Here is a 14,054-nt window from a genome sequence, read left to right on the forward strand (position 1 = left end):
CTACCTACCCCATACACAGCCTTCCCAACTACCTACCCCATACACAGCCTTCCCGCCTACCTACCCCATACACAGCCTTCCCGCCTACCTACCCCATACACAGCCTTCCCACCGCTCCTGCTCAGCTGCATCTCTTTGCAGTTCTCTCCATTGCCTTCCATTTCACCTTAGAATCAGATTCAAGCTTCTGTGCTTTTCCTTCAAATCCCTCCACAGTTCTTGTCCCACTTACATTTCTGCCCTGATAGAAAAATACCCCCCTAGCCGCTCCTCTAATGAACTACTAATGACTTCCTCACTCATAACCTCATCACACGCATGGATACAAGACTTCTCTAGAGCTGCACCGACTCTCTGGAATGGTCTTCCTCATCCTTTTCGGCTTGCTCCTACTTTCTGCTCATTTAAACCATAACTCAAAACCCAACCCTTCAACCTCACCTACCTGTCTTCTTACGTCTCTTAAGCCCTCGCTACTTCCCACCATTCCATATCCCCCTCCTATTGTGTGTTACTTCCCCCCACCTCCTAGATTGTAAGCTCTTCAGGTCAGGGTCCTCTTCTCCTCCTGTGTCACTGTCAATTGCAACCCCTATTTATTAAACAGCACTGTCTAATTTGTTGGCACAATAAAAATTCTGTTTATTAATAAAATAATAATAATAATAATAAAGTCCAAAAAGATCAGCTACAGGTTTTTGCTCCACTGTGATACATTGGCAGTCTATTCGGAATCAATGGGCTGTATGAATTATATATGAATAAATAAGATCTGCATAGAGCAATAATTACTGAAACATTGCAGGTTATCAAAATATTGACAAAGTATCATAGAGAAAGTTTAAACAAACTTACTTTTTATTAGCACAGAGGGCAATTTTTTAACTTCAAAATCCTGAGCCAACTACAATATCACAAAGTGGAAGAGAGCGGGAAATGCTGAAATCTTTAGACATGCACCCAATCGTCTGATGTTGTGTGGTAAATAGCTGTATACTCATTCTAGATCAATAATTGGGAATGTATTAAGGGCCAAAGATTAGAACACCAACCAGGTAACCAAGGTTCAGAACCATGTCAGAAATGGCACCTTATGGATCAAAGGTAAGCATTGTAATGGACGCCATCATTCATGGAGCTTACACAGGGTTAGGACTGGAAGAACTGGAAGACAGAAAAAAGAGTTCATTTACACCAGTGGTCGCCAACTGGTGGTCCACAGCTCTGGCCAGTGCACCCCTCCCCCCCAGAGCGGGGTCCTTCTCCTGACCCCGCTGATCATGACTGCCATATGGTCACAACTTTATTTTCATTGCAAATCACACAACATAAATTTTGAAAAACTTTTTTTTACAATTAATTTCATTGTTGTTCATTCAAATACAAAAGGATAATATACATCAATAGGGATGAGCGAGCGAAATTTTAAAATTCGATCTGGCGGCGAATCGGGCCGTTCTCGCTTACCGAACATGTAAGCGAGAACAGCCTTGTTTCGCCACGAGTTCATGTTCACAGGCTAGCTGAACTCATATGACCTCTCAATGGAGATTCTCCATTGAGAGGTCATATGAGTTCAGTAGTACGCCTGCAGTCACAGCTGATTGGAGCCATGTGCCTCCAATTAGCTGTGACTGCAGGTTCCCACGCTCCCTGAGCTGTACTTATCAATAATAAGTACAGCCCAGGGAGATGGGAACCTGCTGAACATATATGACCTCTCAATGTAGATTCTCTATTGAGAGGTCATATTTGTTCAGCAGGTTCCCACGGTCCCTGGGCTGTACTTATTGATAAGTACAGCCCAGGAAGCGTGGAAACCTGGACTGTGGATTCGCAAAATCGGTTTGTCGAAATTTTGTGGACCCATCGGAAGTTTGAGGAAAATTTTGCCGGACTGTCAGCCATTCTCGCTCATCCTTATACATCAATAACATTTCAATGTCATTGTGAAAGGGCCGATATGCATAGTACCGCACGTACACAAGTTTCCTTTTTGTTTTTTTTTTCACTTTGCACTATCACTTTTTGCTGTGCTACTATCACTGTGATACCGCATCCATGTAATTGTATCTTGCATGGACACTATCACAGCGATAGGTACAGCGTCACAATTAGTGATAGAGCGCCCATGCAGGGTGTGATTGCAGAGAGGTGCAAAAAAGAAAATAGGAAGGAAGCTTGTGTATCCCAATTCTTATCGAGGTGGCGTCTACATTACAACACAGGAAGCAAATCATTGGACTGAGGGGGTGGCCATTATATACCCCATACCTTGTATAACGGGGATAGGGTTGGGTGAATTCATCATTACTGGCAATAAGATATGGTCTGAAGAAGCCGATAAATACGGTGAAAAGTGTTACTATGATATCAGCCCTTTTACAATGACACTGCAGTGTTATTTATGTATAGGGATGAGCATTTATGGCATTCTCGCGAAAATTTCCTCAAACTTTTGATTGTTCTGTGAAATTTCTGCGAACCGCATTTGCGAAACCATCAGAAGATTGAGAAAATTATAACAGGAGGATTCACAGGGGATTCACAGGATTTCCTGGGAATCCTCCTGTTTGCGATCCCTGGGGCACTAGATGTTTATTAACTCAGCCAATCAGAGAGCACTAGAGGTTTCGAATGGGGAGACTTGTCCCCCATAATTGCCGGCACTGCATTCATTGATCAGCATAGCCCGCAATTTTGTTTTTTTTTATTTTCGAGCTCAATCAGCGAATTTACACCGGCCATTCTCGCTTACAATTTCGGTAAGCGAGAACGGCAGAACTCATTGCGAGAACGCTCATCCCTATTGATGTATAATATCCTTTTGTATATCCTTTGATGCATAACAATGCAATTCATTGTAAAAAAAAATTTTTTTAAAATGAAGGTGGGGTAGGTGCAAATAAATATAATGTGTGTTGTTTTGTGAAAGTTATTTGTCCTCAAGCTGCCTTTTGTATGGGAATAATTTTAACGTGTAACTTTTTATGGCACTAGGATTGGGCGATAACCCCTTTATTAATTATTGGAATATAATTATAGTTTTTGATGGTATTATTCATTTACACTACTAATAAGAATCCTGTGTATGTATTAGTGTGTTGTGGTGTCATTCACTTACAATGGAAGTCTAATGCACATCCGGAATGTCCCCGTGTTGGGATGGGATATAGGAAAAGTGACGCACCAAAATTCCAATATTTTGCTCTGATCCATCTACATGCAATGCAACAGCCTGGCCGATCGGCTGCAAGTATATTGGAAAGTTCAGAGAGATCCTCAAATTTTAGCAATCTGGTAAAGATGAAAAGGTTTTACAGAAATATAACTAGTATGGTCAGCCGCAGGTTTTTGCATTTAGACACTTTGATAAAAAAAAAAAAGCCAATGGGCATTTTTAATCAGTATATTTTATTTCAAGATACAAAAACTATTTAATAAATTCTCATCACCATGGGAAATTTTAATGTTGTGCTGCACACAGAAAGATATAATAGAAAAGGAAATCTGTGTTAGAGGCAAAGGAAAACCCCCCATGGAGGGAAGGCTTTGATGGCTATCGAAGGACGGTGAATGCAGCCAAGTCCTATTCTCTGTCTCTGGTACCTCCGTGTGTATAGGACGAGCTGCAATCCTCATACAATTATATCTTTCTGTCCTACGCAAAGGAAACCTGCTGACCTCTCTGCTTGGCTGTCATGCTGATTTCCTGGCTTCAATGGCTTTACCATGTGCCAGACCAAGGATTCTGAGCAGGCCTCAGAACAATATGAAAAAAAACGTATACAGACAGTATTTTGTATAGCCCAGCAATGACAGCCACATATTTTTAACTATGTTATTTTTATTTGTATTTAAAAGTGTATATTTTTAATTATGTTATTTTTTTCTTGCAATGGAAGATGGCTCCAACTTGCCTTCCCATTGGGAACCAACTTGAATTGTTGTATTGCTGATCAGTAACAAAGAAGACAATGGTAACCTTGTAGCTTCTTTTATGGTGGCAGCATTGAAAAATTGGCAGGTTCAGCTTTAATTCAGCAGCTTAGCATATCCAGACACTAATTTTTTTCTACAACTAACCTCTATATAGCTGCAATGGATTATTTCAACACAACAAAAAAAATCACAGCTTGCATTCCCTACCATCTGTGCTGCTTATTGGTTTGCAAGGAAATTGTCTACTCCTGCTAACTTCTACCTGAAAATGCAACTTCCTTCTATCTGTACAGTTCATTTATTAAATTTCCCTTAATTTACTGTTCTGTATATGCAATAGGAAGGGAATGGAAATCTCTGCAACACAAGCAAAATCCAGTTTTCCCCCAAGTTGAATTTTAGTTGTATGGACAATGGACATCAGGACAGACATAGTAAAGGGGTAAAGTTTAAAGTAAAAAAAAAATAATAATATTTTCCCCACTCTATCCAAACTTATGACAAAGATGTTTGAAGCTGGATAACTTTTTAACTATACTTAGGGGGCTTTGGGAACAAGGGTTGTGTACAAAGGGTCCCTAGCTCTGGAGGGTTCCTAGGCACTGGTGAATAGAATGGGGGGTGTACAGACATATGGAGGGGGTCGTGGCCATAGCTGATGATTCCATGGGGACCAGGTGGGTCATTTTTGTTCTTCAAGACTGCCAAGTGTGAATCCCACCAACATATAGCCAGGGTGGGTACAGAAAGCTTCCTTCAGTAGATAGGCAGGTAAGCATACACATATGGCAGGTGTGCTATATGTGGGAAGGGGGATTGGGTTGTTTCGGAAGGGAATAAGCCTATGTCTTGCACACCCAGTCCAACATTATACAAGATTTACAGCAAGAAAAGGGGGCCCAGAGGCTTGTAAAATTTCTCCCGGAGGACCATGGATCTGTTGCTTTGGCACTAGGTTTTAATATATTTTTTTTATATCCTTTTATTTGTCCAAATCACACTGGAGCTGAAAGATTGGTCTGGGAATAAAAGAGACTTTAATGGCCGTTAAGGGGAATCTTGGCACTCAAGATGCAATTTTCATCCTTCAGCAGCTATTAAGTCCTTCTAGTGCAAAGGCAAAATTGTTGTTTTCAAAACCATTCTCCCACACAAACCAAAACTTTTTTTTAAAAAAAAAAAAGTTCTGTACAAACCTTATAATTACATGAACACATTTTAAAACACTCAGCATGTGAACCCGGGGTGCAAATCACCATTCTATTTACACGTTCGGCTTTACACAAATATTACGTATTGAAGGACCCCTTAGGGCAGGAAGGCAGATTCTGGGCAGTTTGTACTTTGTTCCACAGCTTAGAATATGGCACAAAATATAAAAAAGTTATTTTTATCAAAAATGTCTGTTTGATGCTTAACCTGCATTTGCCAGCTTGCATTTTCTTTTGATTCTGGAATAGGGTCCAATCTCTTCATCAAAGATGAAATCCCAGATCACACGAGCCCAGGACTGGTGCTGAGGAAGACCGTCGTAATATTCCGAGGCAATCTGACGTACCTGGAAGGCAGAAATCAAGAATGATTTCGTGGGTTGGCAAACCGCTAAATACAAAAATGAAATGTTGAAGATTAGCTAACAAATGCGGCCACTCTGACACCTCCAAATTCTCCTTTTCTACTTAAGCTGAACCCTCATAAATTTTGTTATATATATATACACACACACATACACAAGACTATTTATAAAACAGGGAATCTGACATTCTCTGGTGGGAATTAGGGATAGGCGAACGAGAATTTTAAGTTCGACCTCACGACGAATCGGGCCTTTCTTGCTAACTGAAAATGTAAGCGAGAACGGCCTTTTGATTTGCCGAGAGGTCAAGCTCTTGCCGAACAGAAGGATTTCCAGGGCTGCAACGTGCAAATCCTTTGCGATCCCCGGGCACTATAGGTTAATTAACCTCTAGTGCCCCGGAGATCGCACACTCTTCTCAATAAATAAATAATATAAAATAAATAAACGCAGCCACAGCTGCAATCATTGAGAAGATGCCCAGCACAGGAGAACCTCCTGACATTGTAATATAAGTATCTCTTACAAATGATACAATTGTATCTGTAACAAATTATTTAAACTCTAGCGCCCCAGGGATCGCAAACAGGGGGATTCTCATGCTGAATGCAGCTCTGGGAATCCTCCAGTTTTAATTTCCTCTTCCGATGGTTTCGCCAAATCGGTTCGCCCAAATTTTGTGAAATCATTTGAAGTTCCAGGAAATTTCCTTAGTGGGAATCAATTACTGCCATTGAAACACATAGACCTAGAGGATTCCCACCTGGGAATGTTTAAAGGAATGTCAGATTCTGTTTTACAAATAGAGCCCATAATGATGTAGGGCCATTTCAGTCACTTGACGAGCTTCAACGTTCTATCAATTTTTGACTTGTGGTGCATCGCATTGCTTTTGGCTGCTCTGTTGGAAGATTTGCACGGTAGCCACGGCCGGGTTCACATGTTGATACCTGTAATGCAGTTTGCCGGTCTGGGATGCACAGAAGCCGTTTGCTGTGTACCTTGGAGTGGCCAAAGGCACGATTTTCCACCATGGATATAAAAAGGCCAAAAGCTGCATTCATTTGTGTATTTTATATCTGCCTGGAGATCAGTTTTAAAGTGGACCAATCACCACAATGTTTATTATATATAAAAGTGTAGATGATCCCTTTATACAAGATACAAATTTGCTGGTCCCCCCCCCCCCAAACGTTGACGGTCTGGGCTTTGTCTTTAACAAAACCATTCATTATAAACGGTGAATAATGCAGTGGCTCAGTGGTTAACACTCCGGCCTTTGCAGCGCTGGGTCCCAGGTTCGAATCTCGGCAAGGACACTATCTGCATGGAGTTTGCAGGTTTTGTGGGATTCCTCCCACATTCCAAAAGCAGGCAGATAATTGTCTTCCCCCAAATGTGACCTTAGACTGTAATAATGACATATGACTATGGTAGGGACATTAGATCATGAGGGACAACTAGTAACATAACTACGGACTTTGTACAGCGCTGCGTAATATGTCGGCACTATATAAATACTGTGTGATAATAATAAAAAATAATATTAATGATTGACTGCAGCAGCCACAATGATAAAGTAGACATTCATTAGCTCAAACAACAACAAAGTGACCAATAAATTAAAACATACAAAGTTGCACTTTTTTTTCATTGAAACGTTTTTGGAGATGTGACAATGTGGCAGAATATATTTTTTCCAAAGTTCCTCTAAATTAATGCGGCATCCTTATCTCAGAACAAAATGAACATCCGTCTGGTAGCACACAATACAAAGAAAGCTTCAATGTTCTTTAAGATAAAAATATGTTTGCTGGCTGCACCTGAAAGCATCTCCATCCCAAGCAGATAGTACAGGCGGGTGAATGGGGCAAAATTTTCTGATCACATGACCAAAGGCTATCCTGACCAACTCCTGGTCATAAGCACTAAATAACCAAGCATTTGGGGGTATGCCTAATAACAATTAGTTCAACTCCTGGCATGAAAATTAAAACATATTCACATTTATTTTATGTGCAAAAAATACATTTGCAAGCCCTGTTATTTCCTTGTAAAAGCAGCAGTGACATCACTTTCCTGCAGAAATGGGAGGGGCCCAGTAGACCCACCCACTGCAGGCAACTAAAGGTAAGGGGGTGGAGACAAGACCAGTCACTTTGCAAGAGAAGAGAGAGGAGCAGTGACCGGTCTTTATTTCAGGAAGATTTGGAACAAATATACAAAGCACACCAAGATCCAATATCGAGCACTTAGAAGACGACTTACCAAAGGCAGTTTGCTACCTGGAATACTGGGAAAGTCATGATGCTCCATATGATATCCTACATTAAAAGTAATCAAATTCAGAGATCCGTAGTAGGAATAAGTCTCGTGTCCTTTCATGAACATGTAATGTTCTGCAATAAAATGTCCGGATATCGGATGGAATCCTAAACAGAACACCGAACCCGCCACCAAATAGACAAAGGGCTTCAGTCCGAACGTGTGATACAAAAGGAGATCCACAGAAAACTGCACAAGGGCGTTACAGATCTCCATCCTGGTGACGGGTTTGGGATTTACGTACAGCGGCCGTAAGACGTAAAAAAGAGGTTGAAGGACGAGCCAGACCACTTTCCGGAAGGGAGTACAGAAGAACCATCCTTCAAAGTCTGTAGGGATGTCCACATCCAGGTTGTCTCCTCCCAAATAACGATGGTGGTCAATGTGATATTTCTTAAAGGAGGCCGAGTATGGCATGCCAATCGGCAGGTTGGCGATCATGGCGAACCATCTGTTCCATTTGGCCTGGCGGTTCCCGAAGGCCACATTGTGCGATATGTCGTGGATGGCCAGCGTCAGTGAGTGGTTTATGCAGCCGCCGAAGGCATAGGCCCAAAACAAAACCCATTTCCAGGCAAAGTCTCTCACCAGACGGCACGCCACAAGCTGGGCAAACACCATGGCCAAGACGATCCATTTAAGCTGGTGGTCGGGTCCCATTAAAGATTTGATCTCTGGATATTTGGCTGTGAAAGGAGAAGGAAACAATATTAAAAATTCAAATAAGAACTCAAGCAAATACTATTTACTTCTAAAACAAGAGGGGTGGGCATGGGAAGGTACTGAAGGTGGTAAGAAATTGTAGGTGGGTGGCAGCCCTTGTATTATGACCTAACTCTTCAGTAACCACCCGAAAACAGCGGGTTGGTCACCGAGAAATGCCGGGTGGTGCGCCCAGCTAAAAGAGGCCCGGGGAGAACACTGGAGGTACAAAGCGTGCTGCTGCATAGGAGCCCTGGATCCAACGGGGCCACCCACAGGGTCCCAAAATAGTCTGAAGGGGCTACATCTGCCACTGCACATAAGCTTATTTAGAAACTTCACAACCTTTTAATTTAAAACATTTTTCATAGTTTCTCTATACCCCTCATCCTACTACAGAACCAGACATAGGATGAGCGATTGGGCATGAGTGTTAGAAAGTGCCAATGTTCACATTCACTTATGTCAAAAAAACTTCCTTTGTTCTGCTCTAAATCTTAGGGATGACTTATTTATTATTTAGAAGAAAGGAAGGCTTTTTTTTTGCATAAAACAATACAAGTTTACCAAGTTACTAAATTAGTAAACTTGTATTTTTTTATGCCATTGCCTTAAAGTATATGTAGGACTGGTCCTACATATACTTTAAAGCAATGTAAAAGTACTGTCAGTATTGCATTAAACATTAAAAAGATATAAGGCAGCTATGTCTCCTCTGCAATAAAACAAATGTATCTGCCCCCTTTGTAATCTTCTTTAGATTGTACATTGTGCTGAGCATACGCAGCTTGGTGCTCATTCTCAATACATATGGGTGGGTGAGGGTCCTCTCCTCTTCCTGTGTCACTGTCTGTATTAAGCTACGTACACACTTCCAATTATTATCGTCGGAAAACGAACGACGAACGTTCCTGCACGATATATACGAACGATCGTATAGCACCGATCCTGCACATAGAGGTAACGACACGATCGTTCGTAGATATTGTACACACAATAGATACGATCGTTTAAGCGATAGAGGAACTATGTGCACGACAGGAAAGTGAACGGACGTTCGTTCATCACGCATGCTCTGAACATGGACGATCAACGAACGACCGTACACACGAACGATGTTCAACGATCGTCGTCCAATCCGATCCGCCGGTCCGGTCGTTCGTTTCCAACGAGTTTCCTCGTTCGTCGGCGGCGTCGGTTACTTTTTTACGAACGATTTTTTGCCCAATCGATCGTTCGTCGTTCCATTGGAACGATAAAAATTGGAAGTGTGTATGCACCTTAAGTCTGTCATTTGCAACCCCTATTTAATGTACATCGCTGCGTATTACGTTGGTGCTATTTAAATACTGTGTATTATTAATAATAATAATAATAATAATAATAATAATAATATAGGTGGGTTGGAGTTACCTTATTCAAGCCAGGCCAATCACAGTGGCCAGAATGCTGGAGGTAAAGATATCAGCGCCAGCAAATAAAAGTATAAGCTTGACAGTTTCCCAGCATCTTGGACAATGTTCATTATTATGTTCTGGATATAGTCAGTTTTTATGGAAGCTTTACAATGTGACGCTAGGATGACACTTTTGTTCTAACAGGGAGAGAATAAAAGTGAATAGCAGCACACACACCTATCCCAGAGAGGTATGGCTGCACTAAAATATCAATTTATGGTCCCTGTGATGGCACTGATTCTGCAAGATTTCGATAAGCAAGGGAGTGACATACATTGGGATAAATGACAGCTGCACCTATTATTATTAACCAGGATATAGTGCCAACATATTACGCAGCGCTGTACATTAAATAGGGGTAGCAAAAGAGACAGCTACAGACCGTGACACAGGAGGAGGAGAGGAGCTTACAATCTAGGGGATCATTGGGGTTACATGACTCTTATATTAAAAGCTGTCTGTTGGTGATTGACAGGTTCTCTTATTTCTTGTTGGAGTACAGAATGAGTTTGCTGCTAGCTATATACTCATTCTGAGGTGCTCTCAGTCCACCTGCTGTACTTTGTTTTTTTTTTATATATATAATATATATTTTTATTCTCATATGTATGTACAGACTGTAAAGTTGGTTCACTAACAAAGCCCTGAGGAAGCCCAACCGTGGCGAAACGCGTCGGAACTTATACAACATTATACGATCATTTTGAATTTACATTTTTGAAGCGCCTATGTATAGTATGAAACACCTAGGTCCTGTGAAACGTTAACAGCACCTAGGAAATATACTCATTGTCATTGACTGTAATTATGTATTGATCAAATAAGTAAAAATACATCATTAACTTTTTGCATTAAGCCGTGAGTCTCAAACCTTTCTTTATTTCTATTTACACATTATATATATATTTTTTAGAGAATGGAAAAAGAATGAACTGGAAGTTGGGCAGAAAAACCCAAAGCTATCAAGATAGGAATAATGGACATTATTATTATTATACAGTATTTATAAAGCACCATCATATTACGCAGCGCTGTACAAAGTCCATAGTCGTGTCACTAGCTGTCCCTCAAAAGAGCTCACAATCTAATGTCTCTACCATAGTCATATGTCATTAATGTAGTCTAAGGTCAATTGTTAGGGAGAAGCCAGTTAACTTCACTGCATGTTTTTGGGATGTGGGAGGAAACCGGAGTACCCGGAGGAAACCCAAGCAGACACAGAGAGAACCTGCAAACTCCATGCAGATAATGTCCTGTCTGGGGATCGAACCTGGGACTAGCGCTGCAAAGGCCAGAGTGCTAACCACTGAGCCACCGTGATGCCCCGCATGGGAGGGTTCAGGTGCCAGGGGGTGACTGCCCACCAAATATTTCTTTAGCAAGCCAGATTTACAGTTTTTTTTTATCATGGCGTCAGGTTATCACCGCGCTTCCATCCAGCTGCTAATTATTCCTAATTAAGAACAAGAAGACCTGGAGCCCATCTTAATGAATGGATTGCAGGATACCAGGTGAGGGATCACTGCTGTGCACGGCTTCTGAACAGACAGCGGAGCGGCATGCACACTGATTCAAAAATCGATGAGATGGAAAGCAATCCGGCTTGACATTTTGTTTTGTAACAATGCACAATGGAATTCTCCAAAGGAAAAAAAACAGCAAAGAAAAATCAATATGGGAGGAATTATTCTGCATGCTTTTAAAGTAGAACTCCAGGGTGGAAAATAAAAGGTGACCCCCCCCCCCCATTATCCTGAGCATACGCAGAATAAAATATTGTTTCTTCTGGGAGGATCTAATACAGAGGAATGTTTGGGGAATACCCCAAGTCTTCCTCCCTAGCAGTTCAGATAATGGTGACTGATTTTTTCATTACTTTGGGAAAATCTATGAAACACCCACTGATGGCCGCCCTGCCACATGGGGCAAACACGCGAGGGGTCTTTGGGTGCTGCCACCTTATGAGGGTCGAGGAAAGATGGATTCCTCCCCCAGCAATGTGACTCTGACAATGTTACCCTGGCCTTCCAATGAAGACTAACAGCCATCTGAACACACATTACACGGCATGGACCCCTATAGGGGCGGGCATAGGTAGGTGCTGTTATCTATGTCTGCCCATTGTCACTATAGAGAAACCTGGCATCCAAAGAAATGACACGTAATGATTGCAGGAATGCATACAGACAGGAAATAGCTAAAGAAGCCATTGGAGAATTCAACAATTGCTTTTAATAATATTTTTAATTGCACAATATTTATATAGCGGCAACATATTACACAGCGCTGTACCAAGGTACATAGTCATGTCACTAGCTGTCCCTCACAATCGAATGTCCCTACCATAGTCATATGTCATTATTACAGACTAAGGTCAATTTGGGGGAAGACAAATAACCTAACTGCATGTTTTTGGAATGTGGGCGGAGAGCCTACAAACTCCATGCAGATAGTGCCCTGGCAGGGATTTGAACCTGGGCCCCAGTGCTGCAAAGGCCAGAGTGCTGACCACTGAGCCACCCGGCTGCTCCTAATACACAGTGTATTAGTAAACTTTCATGTAGTTAGGTTCAAAAGTGACCCCATACAATCCCAGCCAATGTGGAACCAGATTCAGCAATACTTTGTAAAGTCAGGGCTGCCCTAAGCAGTCATTTCAATTCATAAGTGTTATTAGCAGATTCTTTTTTATGATGTAAATGCTTTGTTGTTATATATAAAAATGTAAAATGATAATCCCCATGTAGTAAAGCATAGTGCCAAACACAAAAGCAATGCCTTATGTAAAGTATATTCTGATTGGTTGCTTTGATTTACAAAATTGTGCTGCTAATCCAATCGCTTTGGGTTGTGTGCTAAATACCCAGCTACAGAAACAAAAACACTGCAAATCAGGGGCGGATATAGGGGGTGCAAAGAGTGCCACTCCTGAGGGCCCTCAACTTTCCTCCCAGGGCCCCTATATGGACACCAAGTTTGCAAATCACAATGATAATATACACAGTAAAAGCATGGCACATCATAAAAAGGGACAATAGGGGGGTCAGCAGATTTTTGCAAGAGGTGATTGCAATCATTCAGCACAGGTGATGAAAACATAACACCTGGCAATGTTTTAGAACTGATGACTCCCTATGCTATGCAAAAGCATAAAAAAGCTGAAAGTCTCATAAAAAAATAATAATTTAATATATTTTATATTATATATTTTATATTCTATTTAATATAAAAAAGTGAAAGTGACAAATGATTCTTAAACCAATGCATTTGCAGGTTACTGATTTAACTGGCTTGATCACCCTTTTATATTATATAATGGAAATAATAAATATATAAAAGATGGAAGAATTTAAGATACAATAATGAGATAAAGTAAAGTATACAAAATGTAATTGGAAATATATGGTGAAGCTTAGAAACTTAGATTGAAATTACATTTTGCAACCTCATTTATTAATAAATCACACATCAAATTGCAACATTGCTTTTAGATGTATAATAAAAATTTACTCAAATTGTGCATTGAAGTGTACGGACTATGGAAGGTGTGCGTGAGTGGTAGAGATGGAAATATACCTAATATTTCTTGCCTGCGTTTGGTGTGCGGTTGGTCGCTGTACACCCATTCGAAGTCTCCTCGGGTCACTTTGTTGCCCATTACAGCTGAGCCGTTCCCCCTCCGGAGACTCCAGATTATTAATTGCCTGCACCAGGACTGAAGGAAGGGATCTGCTGCCTGGGTCTTATATAACCTTCCCTGACCACATGGGTGGGACCTGCTAACATCTCTACTGCACAAACAATGGATTCTATGTCCCATATGTTTGCTTTTGCCAAAAAGATTAAAAAAAAATAATAAAAAAAAATCACACCATTTATTTTAGAAATAAATCATTATTGAAGTTTATTGCTCAGTTCCCATACAAAATTGCAGGAAATCACATGCTGATACTGAGCAGTAATTGTTTCAGTAGTCACATCATATGAAACGGCGTTCAAGCCAGAATTTCTTTTAAGCCAAGTAGTAAGAAATTTGGGGCCTCTTTATTATC

The 14,054-nt window shown here is 40.9% G+C and overlaps 1 protein-coding gene across 1 annotated transcript; it reads right to left on the bottom strand.

Moving 5' to 3' along the window:
* Window positions 1-3,395: 3,395 nt before the first annotated feature.
* Window positions 3,396-13,688, bottom strand: DEGS2 (delta 4-desaturase, sphingolipid 2). The gene is made up of 3 exons (XM_072428433.1): window positions 13,579-13,688; window positions 7,787-8,529; window positions 3,396-5,500 (listed from the first exon to the last, which is right to left on the bottom strand). Exons 1-3 carry the CDS (start codon window positions 13,658-13,660, stop codon window positions 5,357-5,359), a joined length of 969 nt encoding a protein of 322 aa, XP_072284534.1. The 5' UTR covers window positions 13,661-13,688; the 3' UTR covers window positions 3,396-5,356.
* Window positions 13,689-14,054: the final 366 nt, after the last annotated feature.

Source organism: Pyxicephalus adspersus, chromosome 12 (assembly GCF_032062135.1).
Source record: "Pyxicephalus adspersus chromosome 12, UCB_Pads_2.0, whole genome shotgun sequence".
In the NCBI taxonomy this organism is placed as follows: Eukaryota; Metazoa; Chordata; class Amphibia; order Anura; family Pyxicephalidae; genus Pyxicephalus; species Pyxicephalus adspersus.